General features: G+C 38.8%; 1 protein-coding gene across 6 annotated transcripts in view; it reads left to right on the plus strand.

The window, feature by feature from the left end:
• LOC111871673 overlaps positions 1-13,254 on the plus strand; it is a 114,258-nt gene that overhangs the window by 97,546 nt on the left and 3,458 nt on the right. For 5 of the 6 annotated variants that reach the window (XM_023864927.2, XM_023864933.2, XM_023864932.2 and 2 more), the window contains 5 exons: positions 95-367; positions 447-536; positions 2,869-3,216; positions 7,671-7,837; positions 8,544-8,712. In XM_023864927.2, the coding sequence (XP_023720695.1) occupies positions 95-367; positions 447-536; positions 2,869-3,216; positions 7,671-7,837; positions 8,544-8,712 (1,047 nt within the window). Of the gene's footprint in view, positions 1-94; positions 368-446; positions 537-2,868; positions 3,217-7,670; positions 7,838-8,314; positions 8,484-8,543; positions 8,713-13,254 lie in introns of all 6 variants that reach the window. The other variant, XM_023864928.2, reaches the window with a different exon arrangement.

The raw sequence follows: 13,254 nt of genomic DNA on the forward strand, positions 1-13,254 counted from the left end.
GTCTCACAACCCTATGGGTCTCCATGCCCTGTTTCATGGATAGCTTTACCTTTAATGAAGGACTGGAGTAACAATTTACTTTTTACCCACTTAGATGGTGTCCATGCTCAAATGTATTCACTGCTGCTGCAAGGACTGTGCAAAGAACTACTTCACAATCCAGATTACTGATCGCAATATAAATGATGCTGTATGTCCATTCTGCAAGGAACCAGAAATGCAAGATGACGATGAAGCATTAGAATACTTCAGTAATCTTGACATCTTACTAAAAAGCTTTCTTGATCCACCAATTCATGAGCTCTTCCAGAGGAAACTAAGAGATCGGACATTAATGCAAGATCCCAACTTTAAATGGTGTGTCAAGGTAAGATTCACATTACGTCACAAAAAAAATCAAGAAGACAATTTTACAGAACTATTGATGTTTGAATATGTTGTTCCAGTGTTGTTCTGGATTTATTGCCAATCCCCGCCAAAAGAGGTTGGTCTGTCCTGACTGCCGTTCAGTAACATGCGCATCCTGCAGACGACCAGTGAGTATGACTCTGATTCTGTCAACTAAAGCAAAGTACACACTCTAATTTCAAAAAGAAGGAATACTCAGCCTGACCAGAACTAGTCAGCAAGCACACTACTGCTGGTCAGTGATGATGGTCAAAATCATTATTTTCCTAACATTCTCAACATTTTCAAATATTATTTTAATTGTATTCTGCACATTTATGAACCAAAATCTTAAGCTGTACTAATGCCTTTAGCAAAAACCACTTCTTAAGCATTCATTAAATAATTACAAAATTTGTTGATACACATTCTACTGTTTCAGAGAAACATTTTAAAGTAAAAAAGGTAAAGCTGTGCCTGTAACTAGCCATGAAGGCCCATAGGGGTTCGAGGCTCCCACATCTAGACAATCAGCTCACAGATGGTGGTAATGTTGTGAGCCTTACATGCCCACTGCCCTTCACCCCCCCCCTCCCTCCTGGTAGTCATTTCTGTTACAAGATGAGTCAGTCCCAGGGTGATATTGCGGCTGGAAGGATTAGGTAAATTCAAAAAATTAAATGAACTCATCAGGACTCAAACCCGCAGACCTTCTGGCTTGTAGCATAGTGCCTCACTCAACTATGCTATCTACAGTACAGTTACAAAATTATCAACACAAAGGTCACATATATCTATAACCTACATTTCAGAAGTTTCATGCACATTGTAACAGATTTGATCAACGCATTGCCAGGCAACAACTCTCTAAACACGGTCCAACACACAAACAGAGGTAGCTGTGTTTTCTGTAGTTCTGATCAATGCGCCAATAGACTGGCAGGGCAGCGATCACGTGATATGTGTTTACTGTGCGTCCATATCTGTTTCATGGTTATATAAATAGGTGACAATTCGTTCAGAGCAGTTACAAGTTATGAGTGAGTATTAGCGGCAGAAGCATGCCAAGAAGAGGATAGCAGCGAGCTGGAGGAGAACAGCAGTTATGAGTAAGCAGTAGTGGCAGAAGCATGTAAACAAGAGGATAGCAGTAAGCTGGAGGAGTACAGCAATTACAAGTAACAGTAGCGGCAGAAGCACGCCAACAAGAGGATAGCAGTCAGCTGGAGGGGTACAGCAGTTACAAGTTATGAGTAGTAGTAGCAGCAGAAGCACGTAAACAAGCAAGCCAGTTCTTGGTAGGAGAAGAATTAGAAGTCGGCCGGTGAAGGCTTAATGTGTGATTAGAAGACTTTATTTATGTGTAATATTTGGTGTGTGTAATTCAGTGAGACTGTTATAGTTCCTGTGTTATAAATCCGTGAAGACTAGTGCAGAGAGACTGAAGAGATTAGTTTGGAGTGTTTGTAAATTGTGTAAAGCATGAATAGTGTAATAATTAATTGTAGTTATGACCTGGAGGTGGTTAGTAAATCCAATCACCAATCCAAACCCCATCTTTAGTCACTGTGACATGTGACAATATGATTAATATATGCTACAAATACAATCATTAAATATAAATGAACACCATAACTTATATTGTCCCATTCTCAATGTAATCCCCACCAATGTGAACAAACTTCTACCACTAGGAACTGATGTGCCCATACCTGCAAAAGAGGAACAACTTTTTAAATATTCCATTCAGATTTTAAATGTACAAGAAAGGCTCCAACAACAACGAGAAGTATGATGCAGTACTTTTACAGATGTTTATAAATTGATCTAAAAAGTCATTTACCTTTCAATATTTATGCAAGCAGCTGTAGAACTTTAAAGGAGAAAATATTACTTGCTGAAAACTGAAGCATGTGATGCTGGCAAAGAAGATTTCAGACTTGAGAGTATACAGCATTGGACATTGACATTAATTTAATTCAGTTCTACAGTTCCTTCACTATAAACATTCAGAGCTTGGCAAAAAAGAAAACCCTACAAGTTGCACCCCATAATATTTACTGAATTCATGACACTGAATAATGAAAATGTTAGCAAACATTCATTTTTTAATACAGTAAGCCATTGGTTAGAAAAATGATACAAATAACTGCTTCTTCTTGATAGCACAAGAGTACACTTTTAAACTTTGGAAGCAAAAACAACAGTAGAACATCAACTGAAATCATAGTGAATTTCATAAATATCATCCAGTCACATTCTATAACTTGCATTATATACATTTTAATTACTATAAGAATACTTGGAATTTACTTAGTACAATAATAGCTTGAAAAGTTAAATACTTGTGTTTTCAATCCAATGGACTAAAATTTAAAATTCATCACTGTGACATGTTATATTTCCAAATGTGCAAATACAAAAGGACAAAAGATTATGACTGATATTTTAAAAAATTATAACATTTTAATAATTTTTCAGTGGGAGAAGCAACATGAGGGTATTACATGCGAAAAATTTGCTGAGTGGAAAGAAGCGAATGATCCTGAGATCCAGGCAGCAGGACTGGCTAAACACTTGGCTGAACATGGTATTGACTGTCCAAAGTGCAAGTTCCGCTATTCACTGGCAAGAGGAGGTTGCATACACTTCACATGCAGCCAGTGCAAACATGAATTCTGTTGTGGCTGTGGCAAAACATTCACTATGGGAGCCAAGTGCACTGTAGGTCCAAACTGTGCAAAGCTAGGCCTACATGCTCACCACCCACGCAACTGTATCTTTTATCTAAGGGACAAGGAGCCTGCACAGCTGCAGGAACTACTTAAGGTACAGAATAACATGACTGTGTACAAACATAACTATTGAATGAATGACTGTATAAGGGCTGGGCCTTCTTGGCCCTTGTACCGCAACCACAGTGATCTATTGTGCCTCCCCTTCTGATTATCCCCTCAACAATCCTGCGCTTCAAATGAAGTGTGGGATGTATGTGGGGAGATCGAAATAGTCACTTGGTTCCATAAAATATTGACCCAAGTGGCGCAATGTTAAATAAGCTAAGGCCTCACATTCGCACAGGATATGTGTGGCTGTTTCATTTTCTTCTTGAGACCTCTCACAAGTTGGATTGTTTCTTAGTCTCAATTTGAAGAGGTGTCCTTTGAGGTGACAGTGTCCTACCACCTATTGTAGCTGGTTCCTGTCTAACTTCAACAGTTCCTTCACTCTCTTAGTAGAGGGTCCTCGTATGAGTCCCTTTGCTTGCCTGAGTCCAATCAAGGATCCCCAGTATTTCTTGTGATTCATATTTGTCCAGTCCCTGATTGCCTTTCTGGTGACTCCTATAGAGATGCCACAGGCTTGTTTAGGTCCTATGAATGGGTGTTCAGCTCCAATCTTGGCCAATTGGTCTGCTATTTTGTTTCCAGCAATACCCTCATGCCCCGGCACCCATATCAGTTCTACCCTGTTATGTTTGGCCAGTTCCATGAGAATTTGGTGGCAATCCCAAACCAATTTTGAGTTGATCTGGTGTTTGTCAAGCGCTGTAAGTGCAGCTTGGCTGTCAGATAGAATGTAGATGTTCTTATTTCTGTAGTTCCTATCTAAATTCTCCATAATACATGCCTTAATGGCATATACTTCTGCCTGGAATACTGTCATACTGCTCAAGGCTGAAATTAAGTTTCCGCCTTGTGCCATAGCAGAACACACCAGCTCCAGTGCCCTTATTTATCTTGGAACCATCTGTATAACAGATCAGTCCCCCTTCCCTATCGGGCCGAAACCCATCTTCCCATTCACTCCTGTCAGGAAATCTGACTGTGAAGGGTTTTTCATATATATGTCTCAGTATCATTTTGTCAGACCCCATTTGTAATATGGGTTCTTTTTTCATGTCCTGAGTTATGTATGCATGTCCAAAATTACTGGATTTAGGTTTCCATTGATCACTGCACTGGAGACGGCAGATTCCTGCCCTGGCCTCTGCCTCCAAGTGTAGATGCAGTGGGGGGAGCCCAAGGAGTGTCTCCAGTGCAGCTGTTGGAGATGTTCAAATTGCTCCTGTGATACCCAAGCAAGCCAACCTTTGCAATTTGCTAAGTTCTGCCTTGCTAACATAACTATTAAATATCTTCACAGCTACTGGAAAACATGTCCAGAAAGACAAACTGTTTCATTTTTTCCACATTATTAACTCTTCAGATTGTTGTCTTCTTGCTTGTGACACCAAGTAATCTTGTTGGAAGATGCTGCATTTCCAAGGAATATACTGCCTCCATCTTCATGGCTTAAGAATGGAGGGTGAGGAACTGGCTGGGCAATAGTAAGGCTGCAAGGAAGGTAGCATCAGACCAACTGGGGGGGATAAGAAAATGAAGCCCAGTCTGGGTCAACAGGATTGGCATGGCCAGAAACAACCCTTTCAAAAGTCATAATATTCTCCTTCAACCTTGAAAGAGGGGGCAGCATGTTTCTCTAAAATGTCTGCATCAACCTACAAAATTACTCAGTGCCACAACCCACAACTGCAATGATCACCACTTGCCAAACCTCAAAACTTATATTCATCACTCTTAAGAATTGCAACAGTACATGATAGTAAGTGTCAGATTTAACCACGTTGTTAGTTTCAAGCATTTTATGTAGCACTGCTGTGGCCATCTTCAGGACCAATGTCTGGTGCTTAACTGCATTTGTTGCTTGATGGACTGCTCTGTGACTGGTCCTGTTCTGACTCAGAAGCTAGCTAAATCAGAGTGCACCCCAAAGGTCATGAGAATGACTGGGCCCCACAAATTAGTAACACCAAGCACTGCCAGAGTCAGTATGTCCTCCTGTTTACATGTCCAAGGTGCTTCATTATTTCAAATGTATGTCTGATAATATGAAGTACAGTAGTACTTCCATTGTCTAATATGCAGTATATCAGGAAAGCAGGAGGCTTTATAGACCCCCAGTTCTGTTAGAATGATCATTGTCCCTGACCAACCTTCAGCAAGTTGTAATATTATAGACTTGTTTCCAAACTGTGTTCATATTTTTCCTTTAACAGGTTGGTTATCAGTCATCTGTTCTTTGTATTTAGTGATACATGAATTGTGATCCAGATTTTCATGTTATTAGGTTCAATTTTCTGTAACCTTGATGCCCATGCAATGTACTGATATATGCGGTAAGTTCATGGAATGTGGTTTTATCGTATCATATTACAAGGTATTCACATACACTTACACAGATCCACATCAGCCCTCAAAATAGTTGCCACTAGCTGCTATGCAAGTATGCCAACGTTGATATAGCTATCAAAAACACTGCTGAAACATATTGGCAATAAATCCCCGTACGCTTTGCGACCATTCCACGAACTTATTGACTGTGGTAGTATATATAAAACCATTAGTCCAATGATGTAACATGAATTCAGCCCTGGAATTACTGAATATCATTCTCACATGCCTATTGGTCACAATTACAAGTATAAGCTACCTGAAGCATCTTTAAGAATATGCCATACCTTCAGTAGGCAACCTTATGGAGAAGTATTGCATGTCCAACCAGATCTCTAGTATGGTGATTCTGGTTGTAACATTCCAATGTTGACATACTCTAAGCCATTATCTGATGATGCACACTCAAAGGGATGTTTGTAGATATTGCATAAGATCTGTGTGAGTCACTTTGAAAGGGTAATAGAGATGGCAATTAAAGACGAATTTCATAACTTCCAGGAATAACAGCTGATAGTCAGTTACAACTTATATAGGTGTCTGGAAAGGAAGTAATCAGGGAAACCTTACAGTGAAGTTGTGACCAGCTGGTGGAAAACATCTATAGACTTACACCAGAATTTTTGTGTCAGACGTCTTCCTCAAAAAGCCTTAAATTACTTTTCCAACACAGAGAATACTGCACTGATAGCTTAACAACTTCAAGCTACTGAAGTGACTCCAATATGAGAAACAAGACACTGGAGACAGTATGGAATGACACTTCATTATCCATGTGTACTCCTGAATGGAAGGAAAAACCAACATGGTCTCTTACTGTCAACTTTTCTCTGCTGTCAGTATGATTGTCATAATCTCTGCAATGATTTTCATATCATATTCAGTTCTAAGTTAAATCTATTACAACCAAATTACTTAGTTTGTAATGGATCATTTTATAAAGAAACAACACTTACTTTAAAATGGAAATGAAAACAAAAAATTAAAGATGTCGACCAAACTGGTCTTTAAAGCAATGAATTCAAAGTTGTTTGACTTAGAGTGTCATTATTTTATTCAATTCAACTTTAGTTACAGCTCCTTATAATAAACTCTGAATATAACTTGATATGGAGTTGAAAAGTCAGTAAATTATACAACTAAATAGGAAAAGTACATGTAATCTTATTTATTCTGTGCTTTATAGAACAGCACTTTCAGTATCTCGGACTGTATAGTGTAAAATGACAGGATGATTAATAAACAAATCACAAAGGATGTGAATGAGAGCATTCACAGCCTGACACACTAACCCAGAATTTACCTGATGGACTAATAAAAAGCTTGAAAACCTCAGTCAGGATACTGACCTGGCCAAGATTTCAAAGAGACACTTCCATAATACAAGTCGCAAGTGTTACCACTTGAGCCAACTTGCTCAATAATATGCAATCCTAACCAGTGATCCTAATAAACAATATTGTCACATGTTGCTTACGTAACGTGACAAGAAAATTCATCTGGGTCTCAGATTTGGCAAATATGTTTATTGGCCAATCCCCTCTACACTTGCAAGCACAATTACTAACAATTTCAGTATCACAATTACTGCTCCTGCTATAGTTGAATCCAAACTGAAGACTGACTACTATTCTAAGGTCAAGCACAAAAACTGAACTTGTCTCTTGTCGCAGTTGGACTCTTACAAATTCCATGTGCACTCAATAGGTAATCCCATCTCGAAAGGTTCATTCTGCTTGCTGCTACCGAAAGGCTGCTTCAACAATTTGTGTGTAACGGTGAAAACTCCACTGTTAGGAATTACTAGCGTTCTGCTTCCTAGCTGTTGTCGTGGGAACCTTGGTCATTGCCTAGGAAATCAACTCTGATCTCAACCGTTCCTTCCAGCTTTCTAGTGACATGCCACAATATTTATTATACTACACATAATACAGTAGAACATCAACACTGAATGTCTCCTGCCACATTTAAGTTACTGAATGCAGTGTATGATAGCTAAGTAATTGGAAAGTGCCAAAATATACTGGAAGCAATAACTTTCCTGTACAGGAACACAACATCGCATTTGACACAGAGCTACCAACAAACCTGAAAACTCAAGAGCAGAATGGTGAAACTTTGAAGTGCCTGGTACAAGTGCAAAAGGAAACGCCTGCAGGAATGATTGACACTGTCTGCAATGGAGATACTGCAGAAGGACAGGCAGGACTCTGCAGGTGAGGGCCCAAAAACCTAGTGTCTGTTTCTTCAATTGCATTAAAGAGTGTGAAATAAGGCTTCACACAATGCAGGTATGACTTGCAAATTAATCGTAGAATTGGAAATTAGATATTCATCCTGGTCACTTAAAGTAAGTTTTCAATTTCCTATTTAGGAAATATCTCAAGAGGAAAGCAATTCTACAAACATACCTGAACACAGTCCTCAATTATTAACATACTGTAATTTAGAATTATATTAAGTGGTGAGTTAATCTCTTGACAGTGTCCAGACTATATAATCTTATTTGCTATGAAAAGATGATTTGAGGTCTGCAAAAGGAAGATATACTATGTCAAAATATCATCATATTACTGAAGGATTCAATATTGTCTACTTTACAGCAAACACGACAAATATACCCTTCCTTTTACTTTTCCAAATTAAATGTTACCATGTCAATTTACAAAAGGAAATTAATCTTTCCATTCCAGGAGGCACTATGTAGAGTATTTAAGTAAACTAATCTGGAAGCACTCACTGGATACATTAAGCATTCTAAGCACAGGTGATCTCGAAACTCTTGTTAGACGAGCAAGCATGCGCTTACCTCCCAGACCATATGGAACATTGGACCTCATCTATCGGGATCATTTGCTCAAGGTACTTATTTTATTTTGTGTGCGCTTTTTTATTTTTTGTTTTCTTGTCTCCTCCCCCCAGGCAACACTACACTGAATATTTAGTGGGGCTCATTGCCAGACACAAGGTTGACCCCATCAGTATATTTGATCTGACGGATATACAACAAGAGATAAGACGCAGGGGAATGGCTCTACCTGCCAAAGGGGCCAATACTACCGACGACGAATACAGGATTTTATGTGCCAAGGTGTGTCAATTTTACATTTTATGAACTTGCCAACAAACATCTGTACAATATAAATGTGCCACCTTCACACATGCAAATGGCATGAGTATCAACATCAGAACAAAACAACTGGGCATAACAATACACGTAGCAATAAAGCGTGACCTGATATGAAGCTGTAACTTCATAAACTTAAACTTGGAGCTGCAAAGCTGACATATACCACCTAACTGTTTTCATCAATACTGGCATATAGGGACACTGTACACACATTACAAGAAGAAAATTAATTTATTTGAAACACACAAGATGACCATGAACATATGAATAACTTTATCTGCAACTACTTCAAAATGCAATCTCAATCTATTACCAGTACATTAATGTCATTTGTCTGGACATAAAACTGCATGTGTCACCTACAGGGAAGAATTTAGACTGAAGGTGTTTGAGAATGTGTTGGGGGAAACATCTGGACTTCAGACAGAGGAGTTAATAGGAGGATGTTATATGTAAACATTGTCAAATGAAAGAGAATGTGATGAATGAGAGGTTAAAAAAGCATTTAACCTTTTAATCAGAAAACCTGAGAAGAGGCAGATTTGAAAACCTAGACTCAGATGATAGGACACTATTAAAATGAATCTTAAAAAAAGGCACAAAAAGTGAGGGTGTGAACTGGATTCAGCTGTCTCAAGATAGGGTTCAGTGGATGGCTCTTGTGAAAATGGTAAAGGACCTTTGGGGGTCTGCAAAAGCCAGGAAATTTCTTAATTGGCTAAGTGACAAACAGCTTCTCAATATGGACTCTGCTCTGTCACTGAAAACAAGTATACACCAATGAAAAACCTAACAATTCAAACTCTGATAGGTCACAAACTTAATTTCCAGACAACTATCTGAAATGTTTAACGACAGCCCTCTTAATAAGTATTTGAGACCATAAAAATGACCAGAAAATTGAATGGGTTACTAGAATATCCAGCTCTGATCCCCTCGTTAGACATTATCCATTGTCTTGGTTTATTATTATTATCATCATCATTATTATTATTTAAAACAGGACAATTGGAAATGTCCAAAAAGTCAATAATTATATCAACATACCATTGTAAAAAACATCTGTCCCCTCTTTTTTTCAAATTTGCTCTTGCTCAGCATTCTCTGATTCCATTAGTTTCAGTTGTTGCATACTGTTTTGCCATTGAGCTAATGCTTACAATAACACATTAGTATGTAAGTTGACACAGGCTCAGCCATTAGTATTGTAGCATGTATAGCCGTTGCTACACAATTACTGCAAGACAGGCGAATAAACAAAGGTGTTATGCAACCCATTTCTAGGCAACGGATCGGTAAACACATTCCCGCGGCAATGAACACACATGCAACAACAGAGTTATTGTTGAAATGGTGTTTACTACTCCATCCAATCAATGGGATTATAAAGACAACTGGGGGCGATCCAGTCAGTAGTCAGTTGAGAGTTGAGTTCTGCAAGGAGACTGAGAAGGGATGGCACTATAGTTCAGTTGTGGGATATGTGACAGACAGTAACGACATGAGAACAGAAGCTGAAGAATCTCTATTGCTGAAAGCTGATACCAAGCAATGACCAGTGAAGACACTGCAGGCCGGACAAGACTTAGTGTGAAGTGATTTGTAAAGTGTGGAGACTGGTGATAGTGTTGTAAGTGCTTGTAGTTCAGAGTCATGTGTATAAGTGGTCAATAAATCTATTCACCAGTCCACACTCTGTCTATAGTTAGACATATAAATTGTGAGAGTATATTAGCTGGCACTAACTAATCAACTCCATGAGTTCTTGAGAAGCCAATAACAATACATATAACAGACCCTTGATACTGAGTAGGTGCCTTCGGAGAACTTCAGTACCCATGTTATAAACTATTTATGCCATAAGTAAATTTCACAGATAACATAATGGCCAAAACATGTATGGTCAGGTAACAGCTTTGTGTTTGTAGGTCATTAAAAATGGTTTCAATATTGACGCTATACATTAGTAATCAATTACTGATTAAATTATGTATGGTATTAGATGGTTACTTTCTGAACAGAATATAACAAAGAGTCTGGTTGGCCTATAAGATATTTGAAAGGCTCCACTTATTATCATCAATATTGAAAATGAAAGTTCAAGCAAAATATGTTAGTATATTTATAACCAATCACCTGAAGATGGGAGTACAGAAAATTTTCAAAATGTTTTGCATATTAAATGTATTTCGGGCAATGGATGTGAAATAAATGTGAAGCCCTATAGTCACAACTTGAATAATGAAGGAAAAGCATACCTTTCTACAGCAGTCAAACACTTCAGAAACACAGGATTATCACATCTGCTTTCTGATCTCATAACTTACTTCGCTAAGTTCTACCTTAATATTACATTATTTCCTTCATTAAATTCTTTCGAGATGTGATGCCATGTACTATGGTAGATATTTACTGATATTTTGAAGAATTCTCTGAAGATGAAAGAAACATGTTCCTCTGAAATGCCAACAAAATATTACACAGCACATCCAAGAAAACAGTAATTTTAACTTTCAAGATGTTCCCATATTAAAATTTATTCCCATACAATGAAAAAATGATTCTCTAAACAACAATACCAGCCTCAAGATTTCTAGCTTCATCATAACTACATTATACAGGTCTGCCATAAACTAGTAATCTTTTCAAAAATGGACCTCCTGATGTGAACAAAAAGCAATATATCTACTTATTTATTTCGTGGACGAAAATCAGTGAAGTATTTGGTTAAAATGTATATTCTTCTTCTTCTCCTCATCCTCTTTCTTAACCAAAGAAGCCCAGTTCGACTTCATATACGCATTCACGTTAAGTTCAGCAATTATTTGCACAAATAAAGTGCAAGAGAATAAGTACAGGGCTGAAGTAATAGAAATATATAATTAATGAACAAGTTACTGCTACCAACTTAACTGAAAGTGTTTTTGTACACTTCCAACTACCAGTCACACATTTCAACAAAATATAAAGTTGTTATAAGTTTCTATAATATTCGTCCGACACAAACTATTTGTAGTAATTCAAGACCCAACTATGTGACTACAGAGAACTACACATTATCCAGCATGTACGGAAACCTGGGTATGGCAGTTACATGAATCTGCTGGCTACATGAGAAAAGTTCTTATAGAAACCCAATACAAAGTCAGAAGAACATGTTTTCATTTTAGTTTTTGCTTGGGGACCTTCCTAGGATATGGTGGATAAATGTGTGAAAGATTTCAGATACTTATACTGGAACAAAACTGCAAATTCAACTAGCCTCTACCATAATGACATACGAAGGGGGACCCAAAAATAACCGGAAACGACCTGTTGCGCGCGCATGCTTTGTAGTTACGAGTTGTGCTGCTAGGTGGTGTTAGCTGGGGGTCTCCCGCGACTGTTAGTGAGCTGGCGTCAGTCTGAGTTAAGTGGTTTGTCTGTGGTGCTCTGTTGTGTGCGTTCCTGTTTCAACCCTTTGGCGATTAGTGAGATGGCCGACCAGAAGGAACAAAGAGTGTGCGTGAAATTTTGCTTTCTGTTAGGGAAAACTGCACTTCACTCTTCAAGTCGCGGCAAACATTCACGCGGTTTTCTCTCTGGTCATCTCCGAGCAAGCGAGGAACAAATTTTGCAGACACCCGTCTCATGTGCAAACCTTCGGTTAAAATTCGCTGGACCGTGCTCCATGAGATGTTCGTTTCCTCAGAAAGTTGGTCAATGGTCTTTCGACGATCTTCATCAATTGCACGTTTGATTTTGGCAATGTTTTCGTCATTTCTTCCTGTCGAAGGACGCCCGGGGCGTGGCATGTCTTCTGTTGACATGTTGCCAGATTTGAAACGGGAAAACCACTCGTAGACCTGTGATTTCCCCAAAGCATCATCATTAAAGGCTTGCCGAAGCATCCCAACAGTCTCGGCTGCAGTTTTCCCTAACAGAAAGCAAAATTTCACGCACACTCTTTGTTCCTTCTGGTCGGCCATCTCACTAATCGCCAAAGGGTTGAAACAGGAACGCACACAACAGAGCACCACAGACAAACCACTTAACTCAGACTGACGCCAGCTCACTAACAGTCGCGGGAGACCCCCAGCTAACACCACCTAGCAGCACAACTCGTAACTACAAAGCATGCGCGCGCAACAGGTCGTTTCCGGTTATTTTTGGGTCCCCCCTCGTATATATAAGGGAGAATGACAGGTAACACTGTTAGTGGCTGCTAGGAGAACTACTGCATGGTGGGTGAACACGTGCACACTGCACATGGTTTTTGAATAACGTTATAAAAATGGAGAGTTCTGTCTTCTGGGATATAATGCTGTCTAGTCCCCTAAAAGTTAACTGATGTTTACAAGGTACATGTCGCCTCCATCTTCAGGGTAAAAAATAAGTAGGTCAGGGTTACTTTTCTTCAAAAATTTTTTTTTCTAGCTGAATGAGAATTCTGGATGCCTTCATATCAGGTAATCAGTTTCTCATATACACAGCAGTCCTTTGAGAAGCTAACAGTTGTTCGGC

This window comes from Cryptotermes secundus, unplaced genomic scaffold (assembly GCF_002891405.2).
Source record: "Cryptotermes secundus unplaced genomic scaffold, Csec_1.0 scaffold262, whole genome shotgun sequence".
Taxonomy (NCBI): domain Eukaryota; kingdom Metazoa; phylum Arthropoda; class Insecta; order Blattodea; family Kalotermitidae; genus Cryptotermes; species Cryptotermes secundus.